Consider the following 19,221-nt stretch of genomic DNA (forward strand, 5'->3'; position numbering starts at 1 on the left):
CGGCCGCAGCTTGACGGAACCACTCCGCCATGAGCACAGCGCGCCTGTGGCTCGTGACGGCGTGGTTCCGTCACTATCAGGGAACGGGTTAAGTAGCTGACGCGAAATATCAGAGCAAACCATTGACCGCATGCCTTGAGAGGAGTACCTAAAATCCCCCTCCCACGTGCCTTTTATGGTGTTACTTACGTGGTGCTGCGACACTACAGCCCCCCGACAAAGCAGACACTGTGGCAGCATATAAAGTTCCATTCAAAAATCAAGTCCAGGCCTTTACGAACTGTTAAAACCGGATATGATAGCTGGTATTTTTTTCTCCAAAAGGTGACAATCTTAAGTGACCACCAGTATTGAAGCCGCAGTCTGAGGACAGCAGTTGAGTGCAATGTACGCCAGCGCTCTCTGCAGCACTGAGCCCCTGGCAGATGACTGTACCATCATCTTAGAAAGGAGCAGTAGGTTACTGAACCTCCTTTTCGGGTATTTTGTAGCCGTTTCAATACCTTTTTAGAGCTTCTCATTGTGATAAAGTGTGTAATTTCTGATAGTTATTTCTGTCATTGCACTTCATTGGTTAGTTTGTCGTGTGAAAAAGTGTCACTCCAAGTGTTACGCATGTTGTCTCCTGTTGCAGTTGAGTGTCATTGAGGAGTACACTGAAATCATAAAACTGTCAGACATAAGGAGTCTGAATACTTGGCAGCATTAAATAAGTGCCTGAGACTGAGTGACGGTATAATCTCCTACTGGCCCTTGCTTTCCTATAAAAATTCCTCTTTAGGCTAGCGTGGGTCATGAATGCTTAGATCAATGAGGTCATCTTCTCAGCAGCTGCAGTGCCTGCCTGCGCTCTACTACTGAGAACTGCAGGCATGCAGTCTGTCTCCAGTTAGTTCCCTTCCATTTCAGGTGCTTTGCAGCAGTTTTAAGATCTTTTTAGAGTTTCTCGTTGCTCAAATGGGTGTAAGTTCTGATATTTATGTTTTCCTTGTCTTCATTGCTAGATTTTGCATGCGAGAAAGTGTCACTCGGTCGTTAAAATGTCACTAATAATTACACTGAGATTATGAAAATGTCACACACCGCAATTTAACACCTTGGCAGCTATGGCAATGCTCCCTCGTGCCGTAGACTTGCAGGGAGAACTAGGACGGCTTCCTGTAGCAGGAGAGAGCCACACAGCGATGGGAGTGTTACTCCTGACTTTACCTCCGCTTACATTCTGGTTCTCTTAGCGTGTTCTGACAAGAGCTGCTAACTAATGCATACGCATCATTATCAAAGCACACGGCAGCCTGGTGCTGACGTCAGAGGGGATGGAGAGGTCCGGGTGTGGGCGCTGCCAGCCTTCATTCAGCTACTGTGGCACATCTCAACTTCTGGAGTCACTAGAGTATTATTTTACTTCTCATGTCGGTAGGCCTCTAAGAGAAAGCAGATCTGCTATGAAAAGAACTTTTCTTGCCAGAGTATTCATCTGCGTTGCTCTCCTGTGATCCTCTATCTGACCGAGTACATGCAGCCCACAATGAGTCTAAACTTCATTTCATTTAGTAAGGGTGGTTTGAATATTTTTGTAAAATACAGATGAAAAGGATATTAGAAATAGAGTATATGAGAACCCTTTGGCGATATCAACTGCAGACCTAGCGCCTTTTAGCTGGTGCTATGTAGGTCACGTTCTTCTGCCTCCACACAATCATCACACTTGCAAAATTGCTGACCGATCGTGCATGGCATGGCGCCACATTTCGAAGATGCTCGTAAAAATGCAAGAAATTACGGGCAACACAATTGTTATTGTTAATCTCGTTAGCATAGATGCTGCACAGTAAGACTAAGAAACATTCCCAAAGCCAATAGGTCTCAAAGGTGACACCTGTTTTATCCAATGCTTTTATTATTTTTTTAATCTGGTTGCAACAGACCTATTTTTAGTTTATTCGGAGCTTAATTCTACCTATTGTTTACCATTGTTTGGCTTTGTTGTCATTCTTATTTACTTCTTATTTGAGGGTTTTGATTGTCCATCTTGTGTTTCTTCCTTTCCTGGATCAAATCCTCTTTACGTGTGTCCTTACTCTTCACACGTTTAGGTAACTATTTTTTCTTCTTTTGCTTCAGGAATCCATGAGAGTGCATGTGTTTTTTAGCTGTCTCCCACATGTGCTTCTCTCCCCCTTCCGGCACGCTATTCACTCCATTTCTTTGATTTTTTTTTTGTTTATTTTTTTTTGTTTTTGTTTTGTTTCTGCTCTAAAAAAAATCTTTCTTTTTTTACTGCCATCTTGGATGAATACATAATGGTACTCGCATCATTCTGCTGGTGCACATACGTTCTGAGGCATGCAGATGTCAGTGGGATTACACAGCTACAATCGCCTTTTTTTAAATTAAAATTTATTTAAACAATGCTGCCCTGCCGCCCTAGCCTGTAAAGCATTAACAAAGGCATTCTGTCCCAGAGGGGGACCTGGTGGCTATGTCAATGCTTTGTTGTGCTCCTGGCCATGTGCACGCTCTGCAGCATACATTACACTAGTTGTACAGTGATGTTGTGAGCTCATTAGTGATGTCATCCACGATGTCGGTTGAGGCGTCATCAGTGGTGATGTGTGAGGTCAGAAGCAGTGCATGGCAGGGGCATGAGTTGTTAACCGTAAGCGGCCTATCTTAGGAACTTTTAGGTTTTATTTTATAAACGGTGCTTAGCTTTTAATACGTTTTTTGTTTGTTTGTTTTTTAATTAACAAAGCTTGAAGGACCATATCACACACAAGCATTACCATTAGTACATCAGGTATCAAAGATGGTTTTAAAGTTAGATTTTTAGATATGGCTCTGGCCGGGTGAAAAATTACTTTTTCCACATCGGACATCTGCATGCCATAGCAGGTTGCCCCGCGAGGAGACAGACCGGAAGAGCAGCAGTGAGGCAGCAGGGTGCCGGCTGCTCAGAATAACAGGGTGATGGCACCTCACGAATCGATGGCACAGCAGTTAGGCAGCGGACGAAAAATGCTCCTTGGAATAACGGAGGCATCATAGCATGGTGGCGACCAGGGCACAAGTCGGGGGTACACGAGGGTAGACAGCGTCCACCCATTATTTTCACAAGGTGAACGCCGTACTAAATGTGCTGAACTCGTCCCGATGTCATTTCCAAACACCAGGACGTTTTGAGCAGCGCCTGCACGTAGTCTGATTTCCATCTGCGACAACGTGCAGGCTGGGACAGGGCTTTCTTATTTTAGACTCCTGCTGGGCCCATAAAGGCCGAATTTGAGTGGTCATCCGGCCTCCTTTTGTGCGAGTCTGTTGAAATGCAGCAGTCGGGATCCTCACACCTAGAAGCAAACGCAGCAGAGGGGAAATAAAGGTTAGCACTTCACCCGTACTCAAGAGCGGCAGCTTTGCACTTTGTTCAGGCTCTGTTAACTAGATACACATGCACTGTAAGGATGTCGGGTGTGGTGGTCTCTCCTAATAGTTACACAAAATAAATATAATTTATATAGCACTTACTACCCCTGAGAAGGCGTTGATCTAATTTAAGTACCACTATTTTTTCTTGTGTAGCGTTACTCATCCCAAAGCAGAGCCTCAGAGCGCTTTACATCACATGTACATATTAAAGTCGTGGCTTATGATGTCCATTACTGTGATGCCACATGTGATGTCATGCGCCGTGATATTACGGCGCGTGACATGACGCAGGATGTCCATTGCATACTGCTTAACTAGGTTAGTCCCCCCCGCACTTCTTTTTTTAGGACTTGTGCCCTGGTGGCGACGTTGAATAACCACCGAGGAGTGGTCTAGTAGGGAGGGAACACAGCAGAACTCGGAGGCTACCCATCATAACGGGGCGCAGCACAGCAGGTGGGAGTGTAAAACACCAGCATGGAAACAATGAGCCAGCAGAGAGTGACAGCAGTGAGGCAAAAGGCAAGGAGCGGCTCAGGATTATAGGAAGCCGCACAGTGGGAGGCGGCACAGAAAGGAGGCGGCACAGAAAGGAGGCAGCACTGCTTAAAAGCCAGGAGGCCAGGCAACGTTTCAATCCGGCAGAAGTAAATTAGAGTTTGGAGGCTGGAGAAAATAGCAGTAGTTAAACAGCAGAGAATAACCAAGAAGGCAGGCAGCACGGATGCCCAAGAGGCAGCGCAGAACAACAAAGGAGGGAGGCAGCACAGATGAACAAGAGGCAGCGCAGAACAACAAAGGAGGGAGGCAGCACGGATGAACAAGAGGCAGCGCAGAACAACAAAGGAGGGAGGCAGTGTGCATGAACAAGAGGCAGCGCAGAACAACAAAGGAGGGAGGCAGCGTTCATGAACAAGAGGCAGCGCAGAACAACAAAGGAGGGAGGCAGCGTGCATGAACAAGAGGCAGCGCAGAACAACAAAGGAGGGAGGCAGCGTTCATGAACAAGAGGCAGCGCAGAACAACAAATGAGGGAGGCAGCGTGCATGAACAAGAGGCAGCGCAGAACAACAAAGGAGGTAGGCAGCGTGCATGAAGAAGAGGCAGCGCAGAACAACAAAGGAGGTAGGCAGCGTGCATGAACAAGAGGCAGCGCAGAACAACAAAGGAGGGAGGCAGCGTTCATGATCAAGAGGCAGCGCAGAATAACAAAGGAGGGAGGCAGAAAGGATGAACAAGAGGCAGCACAGAACAACAAAGGAGGGAGGCAGCGTGCATGAACATAGAGGCGCAGAATAACAAAGGATGGAGGCAGCTTGCATGAACAAGAGGCAGCGCAGAACATCAAAGGAGGGAGGCAGAAAGGATGAACAAGAGGCAGCGCAGAATAACAAAGGAGGGAGGCAGCGTGCATGAACAAGAGGCAGCGCAGAATAACAAAGGAGGGAGGCAGTGTGCATTAACGAGGCAGCGCAGAACAACAAAGGAGGGAGGCAGCGTGCATTAACAAGAGGCAGTGCAGAATATCAAAGGAGGGAGGCAGCGTGCATTAAGAGGCAGCGCAGAGCAACAAAGGAGGGAGGCAGCGCAGAATAACAAAGGAGTTAGGCAGCGTGCATTAACAAGAGGCAGCGCAGAATAACGAAGGAGGGAGGCAGCACGGATGAACAAGAGGCCGCGCAGAATAACAAAGGAGGGAGGCAGCACGGATGAACATGAGGCTGCGCAGAATAACAAAGGAAGGAGGCAGCACAAATGAAGAGGCAACGCAGAATAACAAAGGAGGGAGGCTGCGTGCATTAACAAGAAGCAGCGCAGAATATCAAAGGAGGGAGGCAGCGTGCATTAACAAGAGGCTGCGCAGAACATCAAAGGAGGGAGGTAGAAAGGATGAACAAGAGGCAGCGCAGAATAACAAAGGAGGGAGGCAGCGTGCATGAACAAGAGGCCGCGCAGAATCACAAAGGAGGGAGGCAGCGTGCATGAACAAGAGGCGGCGCAGAACAACAAAGGAGGGAGGCAGCGTGCATTGACAAGAAGCAGCGCAGAATAACAAAGGAGGGAGGCAACGTGCATTAACAAGAGGCAGCACAGAATAACAAAGGAAGGAGGCAGCGTGCATTAACAAGAGGCAGCGCAGAATATCAAAGGAGGGAGGCAGCGTGCATTAACAAGAGGCTGCGCAGAACATCAAAGGAGGGAGGCAGCGTGCATTAACAAGAGGCCGCGCAGAATAACAAAGGAGGGAGGCAGCACGGATGAACAAGAGGCCGCGCAGAATAACAAAGGAGGGAGGCAGCACGGATGAACAAGAGGCCGCAAAATAACAAAGGAGGGAGGCAGCACGGATGAACAAGAGGCCGCGCAGAATAACAAAAGAGGGAGGCAGCGTGCATTAACAAGAGGCAGCGCATAATAACAAAGGAAGGAGGCAGCACAAATGAAGAGGCGACGCAGAATAACAAAGCACGGATTAACAAGCGTCAGCACTGAATAATATTCGGGAAAGAGGAGAGAATAGCAGTGGTGCAGCTCAGCAAGGAGGTGGCACATAATACCAGGAAAGAAAAACTGAGTAACCAGCAAGGCCGGAATCCAGCACTTTAAACCGCAGTAAAACATTCTGCGAGGGACTCTGCAATGGGATTATTTCTGGGAGGGATATGTTACTTTGAAACATTCAAGTCAGAGTATTAATAAAGTATGTTTTTAGGTGAAGTGAGTTGTTTTTCCTTCACTCAATTGTATTATTTATTTCTAAATATGAATGCATTCTTACCCTGTCTGCCACACACAGACATCTGAAGTTGTTTGCTTCTTGTCTTGTTTAGGTTTGTTTGTGCCCAGTTGCCCAACCCTGTTCTGGAGAGCATCAGTATTATCGATACTCCGGGGATCCTGTCTGGAGAGAAGCAGCGGATCAGCAGAGGTAAGGGGCAGAGCGGCGATGGGGGAAACAACCAACCCGAGTAGCCATGGGCTGCGGGGCTAAAGGCAAAAAAACACTGGAGGCAATGAGCTGTGGGGTGAGGCTGGGATGAAGGACACGACCAGCACTACTAGCCAGGATGTCTGGGGTGGGTAGGGGCTGAAGAGAAAAACACTAGCAGCTAGGAAGGGGTGGGGTGAGACTGAGCGGAGGGAAACCACCAGCACTAGAGGCTAGGAGGTGTGGGTCGGGGCCATGCTGATGTAAAATACCAAATCTAGCCGGGATGTCTGGGGTGGGCAGGTGTTGAAGGGAAATACGCTAGTGCCCAGGCGATGCTGGGTGGGCTACACTATTGGTTTGGAGATTGGGAGTGGGGCGGGCTGAGAAACTACCAGCAGAACAGAGGATAGGAGGTGCGAGTTGGGTGGGGTGGGGTGGGGCAGGGCTGGGCTTGGCTGAAGGGGAAACAAAGTTGCGAGATGTTGAGTTGTGGAGCGGGGTTGAGGAGTCCAGCCAACGCTAGAAGTCTGGGTATGCGAGGCTGGGATGGACTTAGACCAATGACCATCTCTAGATTCTAGGATGTGCTGGGTGGCATGTGGCCGCAGCAACGACCAACACTAGAGGCCAGGTGGGGCTTCCTAAAGTGCTGTCTCCAATTATTATGTGCACACGATTGCATAACGGTCCTTTCATCCCAGTTGGAGGTCAGTTGTTGATATGCGCTGCATAGCCCTTTCATTAGCAAATAATTCATGGTGGAGAGTGTTGTCAGTATACTGTATACATTCTTCTGACCTGTATATGAGCACAGAGTACCAACTCTTGATCAGTCACCCATGCGGTGGAAGAAAAATCTGTTGCATGTCTTCTATAAACACCTTATCCATTCTGTAGATGTAAAACTCCAGAAAAAACTCCAACGCATCCAAACGCTTCAGCCAGACTCATACTAGACATCCCGCGTAAAGACCACATCTCTGGTCACCTGAATAACCTCCACTGGCTCCCCGTCAATAAGAGGATTACTTTCCGCCGCCTAACCCACGCACACAAAGCACTTTACGAACTTGGACCCGAATGCCTCAACGCACGACTTTCCTTCTACACCCCCTCCCGCCAGCTACGATCCTCCAACCAAGCCCTTGCTACTGAACCTCGCATCAACAAAACCACCATGGGAGGTAGATCCTTCTCCTACCTGGCAGCTAAAACCTGGAACTCACTTCCCACTCACCTTCGCCTCACTCAGAACCACCTAGCATTCAGAAAGCAACTTAAAACTTGGATATTCGACAAGTAAGTCCCCACCCTCCTCCAAGCGCCTTGAGACCCTCTGGGTATGTAGCGCGCTATACAAATCTCTTGACTTGACTTGACTTGTAGGGCCTCTGTGCATTTTGGCCAACTGCGCCCTTCCACCTGCCCCATGGCTGCATACATGATCTAGAACGGTCTGACCTCCCTGGAATTGTCCTGCTTCGTCATCGTGTAACATGTTGCTCCCCAGCTTGGATTTTGGTGTATTAATGCCATACGTTCATACGCAGCTCCATCTCGTGCTTTCCTTGGTGAGAAGGGGGAGGTCTATGTATATGATAACGCCAGTGATCTTTTTTGTTCTGATATATTTTATGGCACAGTCCTAGGTTTAAATAGTAAACCTACACAGTACAGAGAGCATGGGTTGTACAAGATCTGGCAGCTTGTTTGTGGTGAGGAGCAAGAGATTGATGAAAAGTTGGTCCAAAGGAGGAGTAAGGGATCTGTGTGAGTTCAGATGAGTCTCCGTTGAGATGGGAGTCCAGAGTTCATATATGTTCTGGAGTAAGCAGTCATTGCAGACTTGCGCTCCTTGTAAAATTGACAGAGGGGAATGGCTCGGTCTGCTTTGGAGGAGCATGTCATTCCAGTGTTTGGACCCAGACCGATAAGTCTGCCTTCTATGTCTTTTATTTCAGTTTCAAATTCACAAATGGTGCATGATTGGCACCTGGGGGTACCAAATAATGCAAGAGTTTGCAAATATCCCTGCATGTCTGGCAGAAGCATTCATAATCACGGACTTGTGATGACGCAAAAGATTTAGGAAAGATTCTGAAGGACAGAAGTTAATGTGTTGTGCAGTTTCTGTTTGGGAGATGCAATCCTACTTCTGTTGCCACATGAGTCAAGTTGCGGCATTTAGGATGGTTTAAAGAGGATTCTGGGGTACAGGTTCCAGTGGAGGACCGCTGACAAGTGTCATCCATGTACACTTTTCAATCGCACAGTTCGCCCTCAACAACAGGTCCCTTTGGCATGGTGATCGCGAATAGAACGTGAAATGTTGCGTGATTAGTGATCGCATCCAGGTGGTTGTATTTGCAATGCTTAGACTCATTGCCCACCGTAAGCCTCGTCTCTGTGGTACTTAATGTCATATAGAGCAGCATATATCAAAAGTCCAAGGCCGTGATTGCCTTCGACTGCATCGTCTAATGAAATGAATCATAGTGGTCGTAGAAGTCTATGGTCCCCAAAGGATTCCTTTTAGAGAGCTATTTTCTGCATCCTAAAAAATTCATGCACTTCCTCGCGAAGTGGCCGTCCGTCCAACCGAATGCATGAAACCTCTCTCATAAATTGTTGATGCCAATCAATGTCTTCTTGACGAAAGATTTCTCCAGTGGCTTCGCTCATGGGCGAATTTCAATAAAGCATCACTTCGTTTTCGATATATTCTCGCATCATTTTATGGGGCACGTGCTTCCGCTGTGCACTAATAAAAATTGAGTCATGACAAATCAACAATACAATGGAAGCCACGTTAATCCAGGCTAACCGTGTGGATATCGCTTAGATCCTGTATAGAAGGGTTGCCGTAACTCTTCTCCAGAAGGACAGGATCATTAACCTGTGACCAAATGTGTGTATTCTATTACATGGCCCTTTTCCACAAGTGGCGGCATGGCCTACAAGCATATAAAATAGGTAAATTAGGAAAACATATGCTGTCTCCCCATATGCTCAAACTTGTTGGAGGGGCGTAAGGTTGGCACGGGAGGATCATGATACGGTGCCACCAAGGCGAGAGGACAGGAAACCATATCGCTTTCTCCGCAGTCTACTTCAGCAACCTTATTCAACGCTGAGTCAGGCAGGTTCATGGAAAGTCTGAAGTTCTACATGGAAAACAGATAAGGGATTCCTGAAGCCGGTTTCACTTGCTGAGGTTTCATTCACTGTAAACTTGTTTTGAACTCACGCGTAGCCCTGGGACATTTGTAGATTTTCCTCCACTCTGTTTTTCTGTGCCGCCATACTTCTGACTTATTTTGATAGACAGGCCCTCGGATTTCATAACCACCTTATAGGTAAAGGTGGGACCAGTGGCGTAGTGTGGGTTGGGCCTTAGGGGTGGTTGCCAGGGGCGCAAAATCTTTAGGGGCATTCTTAGGGGTGAAACCTTTTAAAAGAAAGGTTGACCGATACTTGGCTTACCCCGGGCGCTGGCAACCCAGGCTACGCTGCTCGGTGGCCCCATGGGCCAAAGATAGACCTGTGCGGAAGCACACCTCAACTTTAGTGTAAACACCACCACCACTCCGCTGACCCCGCCCTTCCATTACAGGGGGGGGCGGGCTGTGCTTGGAGGATGCTGGGAGGTAGTCTATTGCCCCTTCCTGTGGAACAGTTGCGAGAGCGTTGTGTGTTAAAGAAAGTAATGAAGACGAACTGGCATATTCGACAACTCCTGGCACTCCCTTCACAGCACTGTGATTTCACCTGGACACAGTTGTGGGACCAGGAGGAGGCCAGAGGTCTGGGGCTGGCCTCCTGACAGTAAACTGCAATACATGAATTATCCTCTAGCAGCCTCTGATAAACACTTCGACTTGAGCCCTTGTTTTCTATCACATCATCTAGCAAAATATTAGCCAAGTGGACCTGTTGCACTGACTCAGATTCCAAAGAGCAGATGTTAGAGGCATGTTAAGAGCAGAGTTATTGAAAACAGCATTGTATCCACTTTTGTCTCGTTTCTATGCTCTCTTTCGAGACTCTGCACTTTGCACAGTGCAATTGAACGTGCACGTCACAAGTGCACTTTTAGCTCACAGTGCTTGTGACGTACTGCGCGTCCTGCAAATCGTTTTACAAGCAGAGGCCAACCGGTTTCTGTTGCATTTTCTGGAAATAAATCCTGTAGGTGGCAAATGCCCCACGACCTTCCATTCCTTACTGTTCAGCCAACATTGCTTCTGGGACTTGTAGTTTCTATGTTCACATTAGGATAGGCCTAAAAGTCCCAGCATGCTGGGTGCTGTTGGCGAAATAAGTTCATTATTGGATGAGAATGGCCCTTGTGAGACACATTAAAACTATGAAAAGCCAAGTATTATGAGTGTGGTGGCTTACTTAAACCATTGCAGGCATAATACCCGTGTCCATGCAGTGCTGGTCTCCAGGAAGTTCTGTTTACGGGTTGAAAAACCATACTACACCTAGTCTTGCCCCATGTACTATTATTTCTTCTTTTCATCTTCTCCAGCCATGCCACTTTTGGAAACTCCGAAACCGTGCGCGCAAGAGTTCTGTTTTTTTTTTTTACTTCATTGCTGTTGAATATATATATCACTTTCTGTGACTGTTCCTCTTCACCCCCTCTTTCCTATAACCTTGAATGCTGTCCCTGCGGGAACTTCCTGTTAACCCGTTGCAAATGGTGTCTACCGCATCCAGTGGCGTAATTTGAGTTTTTCTACATTGCATCACACAGGTCAAGTGGAAAAAACAAGAGCTGTTCCTTTGGTTATTTATAAATTGCAATGGAAACCAATAGCTCACAATATCTTAATGATGGGGCTATTTAAAAAAAAAAAATGATGTCCATAGGAAGAGTTTAACCGGTGAACTGAATCCCTAGATGAAGATTCACCCAATTCTGATCCGGTGAACTTGCGGTGTGCAGATTGCGCTTACGACCATGGACACGTATATCCATTTGATGGATGTTTCACGCTCCGCAATTCCCGAGGGTGGCAGGATGGCTGTCCCAAGTGCGTGTTGGGTAACTTGGGGAGAAAGAACTAGCTTTTTAAATGTGAGTTTGTTTTAGTGTGTTTTATTTTTTTGATTTTTTAAGACTGCGACCTAAGGGATGCTTGCAATGTAGCAATACCATACAGAACTTGGCGAACTAGATGTTTAGGTCTCGCCTGTCGATGCGCATGCGCATCGAGCTTGCGAGCCTATTGCGGCTTAAACAGTCTTTAACCAAGTTGCAATGATTCGTGGCGATTCCTTGCAGTGCCCGTGACTTTTAAGCTCAATGCGCATGTGCATTGAGCTTAAAAGCGCGTGCACATCAGTTCCCTCAGCCGCAATCGCCGTCTGTTCCCTCAGCCGCATTCCTCCGACACCTTTTGAAGTGAAGCTTAGCTTCACTTCAAAGGCCCCGGCTTCTTCACACCCACATGCCGCTCTCCCCGCTCCGCCCCCTCCCGCCGTGTCCACTTCACTTTGACGGCCGCAGGCCGTCTCTCGTGTTTCTGCTTGTTTTTTAAACCTCCCATCTGGGATACACACTGACCTCGCACTGAGGGGTGTTGCGCATGCTGGTTTTGAAAACCTTTCCACAGTTAGCAACAGGCCACTTAAATGAGGGGCAACACTGATCTGTCTCGCCAGGAAATACAAGCTTTAAACAAAAACATTTAAAATTATGTTTTGCTGCACAGCGCTCAGAAAATGTGTAACCTCCTGGGAAACCACTTCTTTCAACTTGCGCATCTCCCGGCTCCAAAATTCAAATAGATGCGTTATTTTTCCAAAAACATGAACACGTGAACTAAGAATACCGTGCTCTGCAGTCCCCAGGTTCGGCCGGCAGTTATAGCTCCGGTGAATTTCATTCTCCATATTTGGCACGACCCAATAAAATTGCTTCCTCTCCGCTAGCAAATTCGGGATCGAAGTTCCCGTATGTTTCCACGTATGTAAATCCAGGTCTGTCTGCCCCAGAGACGGGCTGCCCGGCGTGCTCTATAAAACATGGAAGTAAATAGGCTTTCCTAAAGCTGTGGCTTTAAGCAGATTTGTAAAGCATTAGTACTAAACATTCCAGCCTTGTCATCTGGTTGTTTATGCTTCTTTTCAGCAATCACAGTATGTTAGCTTGGTGAAGATAATGCCTCTTTTTTTATATCTATGGCACACAGATGCAATGGACCTATTGCCGCCTGACACCACTGCAGCTCACCCCTCTCTGACCCTTTCTCATATTCTTTCTATTTGTGTCTGCCGCTCATTCTCTCTGTCTTGCTGTCTCTATATGTCTCTCCCGCATCACCTCCCTCCCATCTTTCAGGCCGTGCGACAGAACTTTTTTAATTATTTCCAGGCTCCTCACAACTTGTTTATATAGCGCAGACTTTACCCGAAGGTGTCAGAGCGCTTCACAAACCCACTTCACTACCCACTACCCAACCCCTGCCGCCGGACAGCGGCACTCACAGCGGCTAACACGTCACTCACCCCACTGAAAATGTCACACTTAGCAAACCAAAACCTTGGCTGCTATGTGCATTTCTTAAACTGTATTCTCCTTATGTTTGTAACATTAAATTAGTCTGTGTATTGTCGGAATGGTGCCAACCCCGTAACGCACAGATCCGATGTGAGGGACCGCCTACTGGATTATAGTCATCACCCACCCTGTTCTCCTTATCTGGAAAAAATTCCTTCATTTAGATGGCCTCGCCCCCCCATTCACCCTTTAACCAGACCCCTCGCTATCTCTTCTTTAGCTGCCTAAATTACTGCCCACCGCTCCCCCTCCCGCTTTTTTGCCTCAGTCTAAACCCAATCAGTTCCCTCTATCCTGCCTTCTGATCCTCCCTCCAAGCGCTCCCCGTGACAACACAGTTCAGCAAACAGAAATTAGCTTCCCTGCATCCCCCATGGGATGCAGGGAAGGTCTCGCCCCCTCCCTTCTCCAACCCCTCCCCACTCTCTCTCCCAGCACAGCACCATCAAAAAACCCCAGCCGACAGTGCAATAGGTCTCGCAGCATTTGAGTTAGAGCTTTTAGAAATGTTTATGGCTTTTTTTATTTGTAATTCTTTAGCATTGGCTACAGGAAACAAAAATGCTAAAGATTTTCAAAAAAACCCATAAACAATTCTAAAAGTACTAACTCTAATGATGCGAGACCTATTGCATTTCCAATGCTTGTTTTCTAGATGAATACTATTGTCGCAAACCTGAAAGTTGTTTCCGGTGAGAGCTTCTGCAAGTTGGTACGTTAATCGAAACACCCTGTGGTAGTCTCCAACTCTGTGACAAAAATTGAGCATGACAAGGTGGGTTCCAGCAGTGGTATTTCATCAATGTTTTTGGTGATTTATGTATTTATTTATTTATTTCTGGGCAGTTATTCAGACATTTAATCTACCAGAGCAAGTTCCACTCTGGTACCCTGAAAGAGCTCCACGAGGTTGAATTGAGTTCCCTCGAGGTACCGCAATGCAGTGGTCATGTCTTTAGAGATGAAGTCCACATATTGAGCTCACCCTTCCGAAGGGGAGATTTTTTTCATACTTTCAGTCTGTCCCTACCGCAATAATGCATTAGGTTACGTTTTCTTATCTTCATGACTGGATCTATTGCTATAAGACCCCTTTTCCTAGTTGTAAACTGTCCCATCAAGTCCGTGTACTGGTCAACCAAAATTCCAGTAATTGCTGGTTCAACTGGCATTCTTCCTATGAGGAGGCTCGTTCTTTTCTTCTGAACCCATCTGAAGACAAGTGGAAGTCTTGTGGCATAACGCTGACCCCTTCCAGAACCTGTGGGTTAGCAGGAGACCAGCAGCACCACTTCTTGGAACAAGTCTTCAAGCAAGGTTTGAAACCAGAGACTTGAGCAGCCTCCCAGTTTTCCTCAGCAGGCAGATGAGAGTGGAGTTCTCAGCAGAGCAGGTATTCTTCTCTCTTTTCTTTTCACAAATCGATGTTGAAGATAAGTCGACTCTGCGAACAGGGACATATCAAGTGAACTGGCCTCACGGTTACTCAGTGGAACACCTGAACCAATCCCTAGCTAGTTCACACTCTTCCCTCCACCGCTCTCTTGCAGTGTGAGGAAACCCAGATCGTGAGGCAGGTGGAGATGTCCTAAGATGGTGAACATCTCCATTGTCGGAGCAGATGCGCCTCCGCTCCACTAATTCCATCATCCTGGCTCACAAGCCAGCCCAATGAGAAAAGGAATTCGGAAACTCTTGACTGCTTATTTTGTGCTGTATCTGGAGATTGAGTATCTCTATTTTCAGGTCCTCTCCAAATGGTATAAGATTGAATATCACACATGGTTGAAGCCTTTCTGAAAAGGTCCAACAACTCCCATTTTCAAGTTGTAACGAGGCGAAACATGCCCTGGTGTGGGCTGGCCTTTTATCTCATCCTGCATTTACCCAGTGGACTGAAGCCCTTGGAGGCTTGTTTTGCCTACCTCTGATGATTAATTGCAGCAGGCATGGGAGGACTTTAAAGACCAGAAAGGAATAGAGGGAAGGGGGGGTGGAAAGAAAGATCAAAGAGGTAGAGAGGGTGGATGGATGGATGGATGGATGGAATCTGGCTAGATGGATGGATAGAATCCCCGAAAGACATCTTGCGTCTGAACTCAACGATCAGAAACACCCAATCTTGGCTGGCTGATAACCACCTCAAACTCAACGCTATGAAGACTGAGTTCCTTCTGATCTCGCCTCCCACGAAAATATCTACCACACAAACATGGCTTAAGCACCTAACAGCACTCAATGTCCAACCAACCATAGTGGATTCAGCAAAATCCTTAGGCATAACACTTGACACCAACCTCAACATGCAGCAACATATCAGCAAGGCAACAAAGGGAGCGAACTTCCAGATCAATACTCTGAGGAAACTTAAACCCTACCTCCCAGCCAAAGACTTCCAAACAGCAGTACAAGCGCTAGTCATCCCACGTATTGAATACGGCAGCACCGCCCTCTGCGGACTCCCCCTAACTACTACCGCACCACTAAGAGCTTCTCTGAATGCTGCAGCGAGACTCATCACTGGGTCAAAAAAGCACTCCCATATTACCCCTGACTTGAAATCCCTGAACTGGCTGCCTTTTGAAGCCAGAATACATCTGAAAATCGCCTGCATGACACACAAGGCGGTACACCTAAACTCACCCGGCTACCTCGCTCAGAAACTGACAATCTCTGGGGGTATTAGAAACACGAGAGGCACAAAGAATCTTCTGCTGAAACCTCGAAGATTCAGGAAGGAAAAAACATACAAGCGCTCCTTCTCAGGATTGGCGCCTAGGATTTGGAACTCACTCCCTCCCGAAACCAGGCTTATCTCCTCCACTACACTATTTAAAAAGGAAGTAAAAGCTATCCTCATGGCTAAATACACTTGATCTACTATCTCGAACTCTGTTAACACCCTGCACCGATCTGTACTACATGCTTGACCCATTTACTTATTTGTATGAGCTGTCTTATTACTCTCGTGATGGGCTTTGTAGCCACCTAATTGTACTGTATGATCTAGTGATTTATTGTTTGACTATGTTCCCTCATGTACCCCTCTATGTAAAGCGCTCTGATATCTGTGAAGATCTTGTTCGCGCTATATAAAACTTTGAAAATAAATAAATAAATAAATAGAAAGAGGGATGGAGCAAGGAGAGAAAGGTAGCAGGGCTGGTTTGGGCATTTCTGACAGGGCTGCTTTCGGTTCCTCAGTATGGACGGTCCTGGTGCACACTCCTGCAGCTAAGAATTGAATGGTGCAAGTGACTTTGTATGCTGTCTGGACACTGGGTTCTTTCCTGTTATGCACCTAGCCTGCTGCGTTTTCATCTCTTAATGTTTTTCTCCAAGCTCGGTCTTCCATACTTTCCACCTTTCCTCCCTGCCTGCAGCAGTTCTCTTCCTACGCTCCCTTTTCCTTCTACCTCTTGATTACCTTTTCTGTATAGAAAAATATAAATAAAAAATGTTTTCTAGTTTCAAACCAGCACCGCTTTTAGAAGCTTAAATCCCATTTTATAGACCACCTATATGTCCCACCAGCACTAGAATGCAGCTTAAACACCAGTGCATTCATGAAGCTGTAAATAGAAATGCAGCCAAATAATTACGGAAGCACAGCTTAAAGACAAAACCAAGCAAGTGCTCCATTTCTCTTTGGAGTGCAATTCTCTGAATAGAATGAAAAATATGTAAAGCAGCTGTAATGAGAGCCTACTTTTCTCCTGAGTGTTACAATTGTTGGGACATTATTTTTAACTGCAAGGTCCTGAATAGAAACATTGCTGTATTCAATTTTGATGCATGCACGTCATGGATCCCATGTAAAACCAAGAATGCTGTATCGAAATGTGTACTCCCTCCTGGATTTATCAAAACAAATGAGAAATGAAACTGCATATAACACGTTATGGCCCTGGCTCTCAAACGAGGCTCGTTGCAGCGCAGTATTTGCACTGCGCTGTGAGCAGACGCTTCCCCTTCAGTGCACTCAAAGCCCTCCCACCACAGCAGGACTTTTCTCTAAGAGTTGTAAACTCTCTGCGTCATGGATACTGTTGAGGCTGGGATTGGTTTGAATATGCAAGGATGGACACCCCAGCATTCAGCATCTCCGCATTTAACCCGTTAACCGCGGCCGTTTTTTCGCTGCAGTTTTAAAGAACGGGCGTGGCTGCGTCGGCCGTTGAACGGGCGCAGCACTAGCCAGGTAGTGCTCCCAACGTTCAACGGCCGACGGTAGCACTTAACCGGTTAAACATTCCTTCATACGTTTGAAAGCAGTGGGCCCTTTGGCCTAGTGAAAACAGGGGCTGAAAAATGCTGACTCATATAGAGAGGGCGTAGGATCATCATTTCCATATACCCCTTAATGTCTCCTCTTAATAACACCACCAATAAAGGGGATACCTTGGGTATTTTCTAGGTATTTTTTTTAGCATAAGAACCCGGTAGAGGAAATGATCTTAAGTGCTCCCTGGGACATGGTTGAACCCATCCTGGATTTAGGGACCAGGATGAGACCCGATGATGAAGCAGAACACCAACCGGGTGTGTGAGGGTCTTCTAGACAACATTGAGTGACGTCCTGTATCGGTACAGTGCCCCAGTTTATAAATAATTTCTAACCGTCACTGATGTGGGCCAACGCGTGTAGGATACTCAAGAACAGGGCAGTAGCGGGCACTGGTCATTTCCCCGGTGGGCCACTTTTGGGCCCCCATGGGGCCGTTTTTGTTACCGGCGGCCCCCTGTAACAAAATCGGCCAAAAGCAGCCCTAACAAACGGCTCTGCCGCACCCCACCCTGCCGCTCTCTCCCCCTCCCATCCCCCCTTCGGGTGCTGGCTGAGCAGTTTGCCATGTCCGGTTTCGGTTCCCAGTCCAGCCCTGCTCAAGAGGATGGTGTTATTAAAGGGAGGTTGTGTTCTACACTTCCTCTCATCCCCTCTGGGGTTTGTTAGAACTGTGTTGCAAAAAACTCTGGGATACTTGTGATAGCACTATAGTTTCAAAAGAGATTTATCTCATTAAAATCTTGTGTGTAATGTAGACAATCAGTGCTGTTCGTATCAGATATCCAAAATTGGCATTGATGTATCTTTCAGACTAATTGCTGGGCAAGACAGTAAATTGTATGCCTTTTTCAGCGCATTTCTGAATGTGTATGGTGTATTTAAAAAAAAAAAACTCCACTTTTGCAAGCCCAAATTCACTGTGAGTTGGAGAATGTGTGAATTTGAAATATTGTTTAAACAGTTCATTGCTTGTACTTTGTGAATTTACAACCATCTGCCATTTAAAAAAATAGTCCCATTACATACACAACTGCACACAGCATGGATATATTACCTAAAAATGTCCTGGATGGTGGAAATCGTTGGAATTTTGTTCTCCGGAGAGAAGGTTGAGAGCTGAACTATAAACACGCGCAGTTGTGCCAAGCACTAGGGAATTATGTTTCAATCCCTCTCTTGGGTCTCTTATATATAATTGAGATAAACATTTACACTTCAGATGTAAAAGGCACCGCACCTGCTGGTGTCGGGGGAAGGCCGCCCTTGCAGTGGATTCCTTGGGTCTGGAAGGCTCGAATTCAGTCTCTGTATTATTTCCCAGTGGTAGTGGCATATACCCCTTTTTATCCACGCTGGCTCAGTTGTCCTTTTGATATCCGTGGGGGTCAATGCCCTCCATCGGTGCTATTAAAACTATAAAGTAACTACACAGAAAGGGGATTTTCTTGTGTTAAGTAAGTACAACATATCTGGTATGGAGTTGCTGAACTGACAATCTCTTCATTAATCCATCACTGGAGGCCAAACCTTTAACCTATATCACTTAGACAGGCTTGAAAGGGAAGTTATACGTACAAATCCTATTGCGAATCCTGGGTTCTAGGAACCGTGTCTGCAGGGTTTGGGCTCCTAACCAGGGCTCGAGTCGGGGTACCACGCGGGAGGACGGTGTCCCCCCCCCCCCTCCCCCCCCCACACTTATTTTACTGGGTGGACGCCGTACCCCCTGCCGAACAGCTGGACTTAACTCCTTGGCCTCTCTGGGGCGAGATCGGAGTTCACAGCACGCTGCTCACGCGCTGGTGTCTCCGATGCAATCGCATCTAAGGGGTGAGCGGAGGCAATGATCCCGATGATGCAAGCCACCTTTCGTGACGTCCCTTCCTGTTGTGACATCACTTCCGGTGACAGCGTCCCCCCACTTCTTTTTAGGACTTGTGCCCTGCTCTTAACCAACATATGCAAGGACTTAATTCAGTGCACCGTCACTGAGTAAGGAAAGGA

General features: G+C 46.9%; 1 protein-coding gene across 1 annotated transcript in view; it reads left to right on the top strand.

The window, feature by feature from the left end:
* Positions 1–19,221, top strand: part of EHD3 (EH domain containing 3) — a 240,799-nt gene that overhangs the window by 101,106 nt on the left and 120,472 nt on the right. Inside the window, exon 3 of the mRNA XM_078649864.1 lies at positions 6,258–6,355. Coding sequence (XP_078505990.1) covers positions 6,258–6,355 — 98 coding nt within the window. The remainder of the gene's footprint in view (positions 1–6,257; positions 6,356–19,221) is intronic.

Source organism: Lissotriton helveticus, chromosome 6, assembly GCF_964261635.1.
Source record: "Lissotriton helveticus chromosome 6, aLisHel1.1, whole genome shotgun sequence".
Lineage (NCBI taxonomy): Eukaryota > Metazoa > Chordata > Amphibia > Caudata > Salamandridae > Lissotriton > Lissotriton helveticus.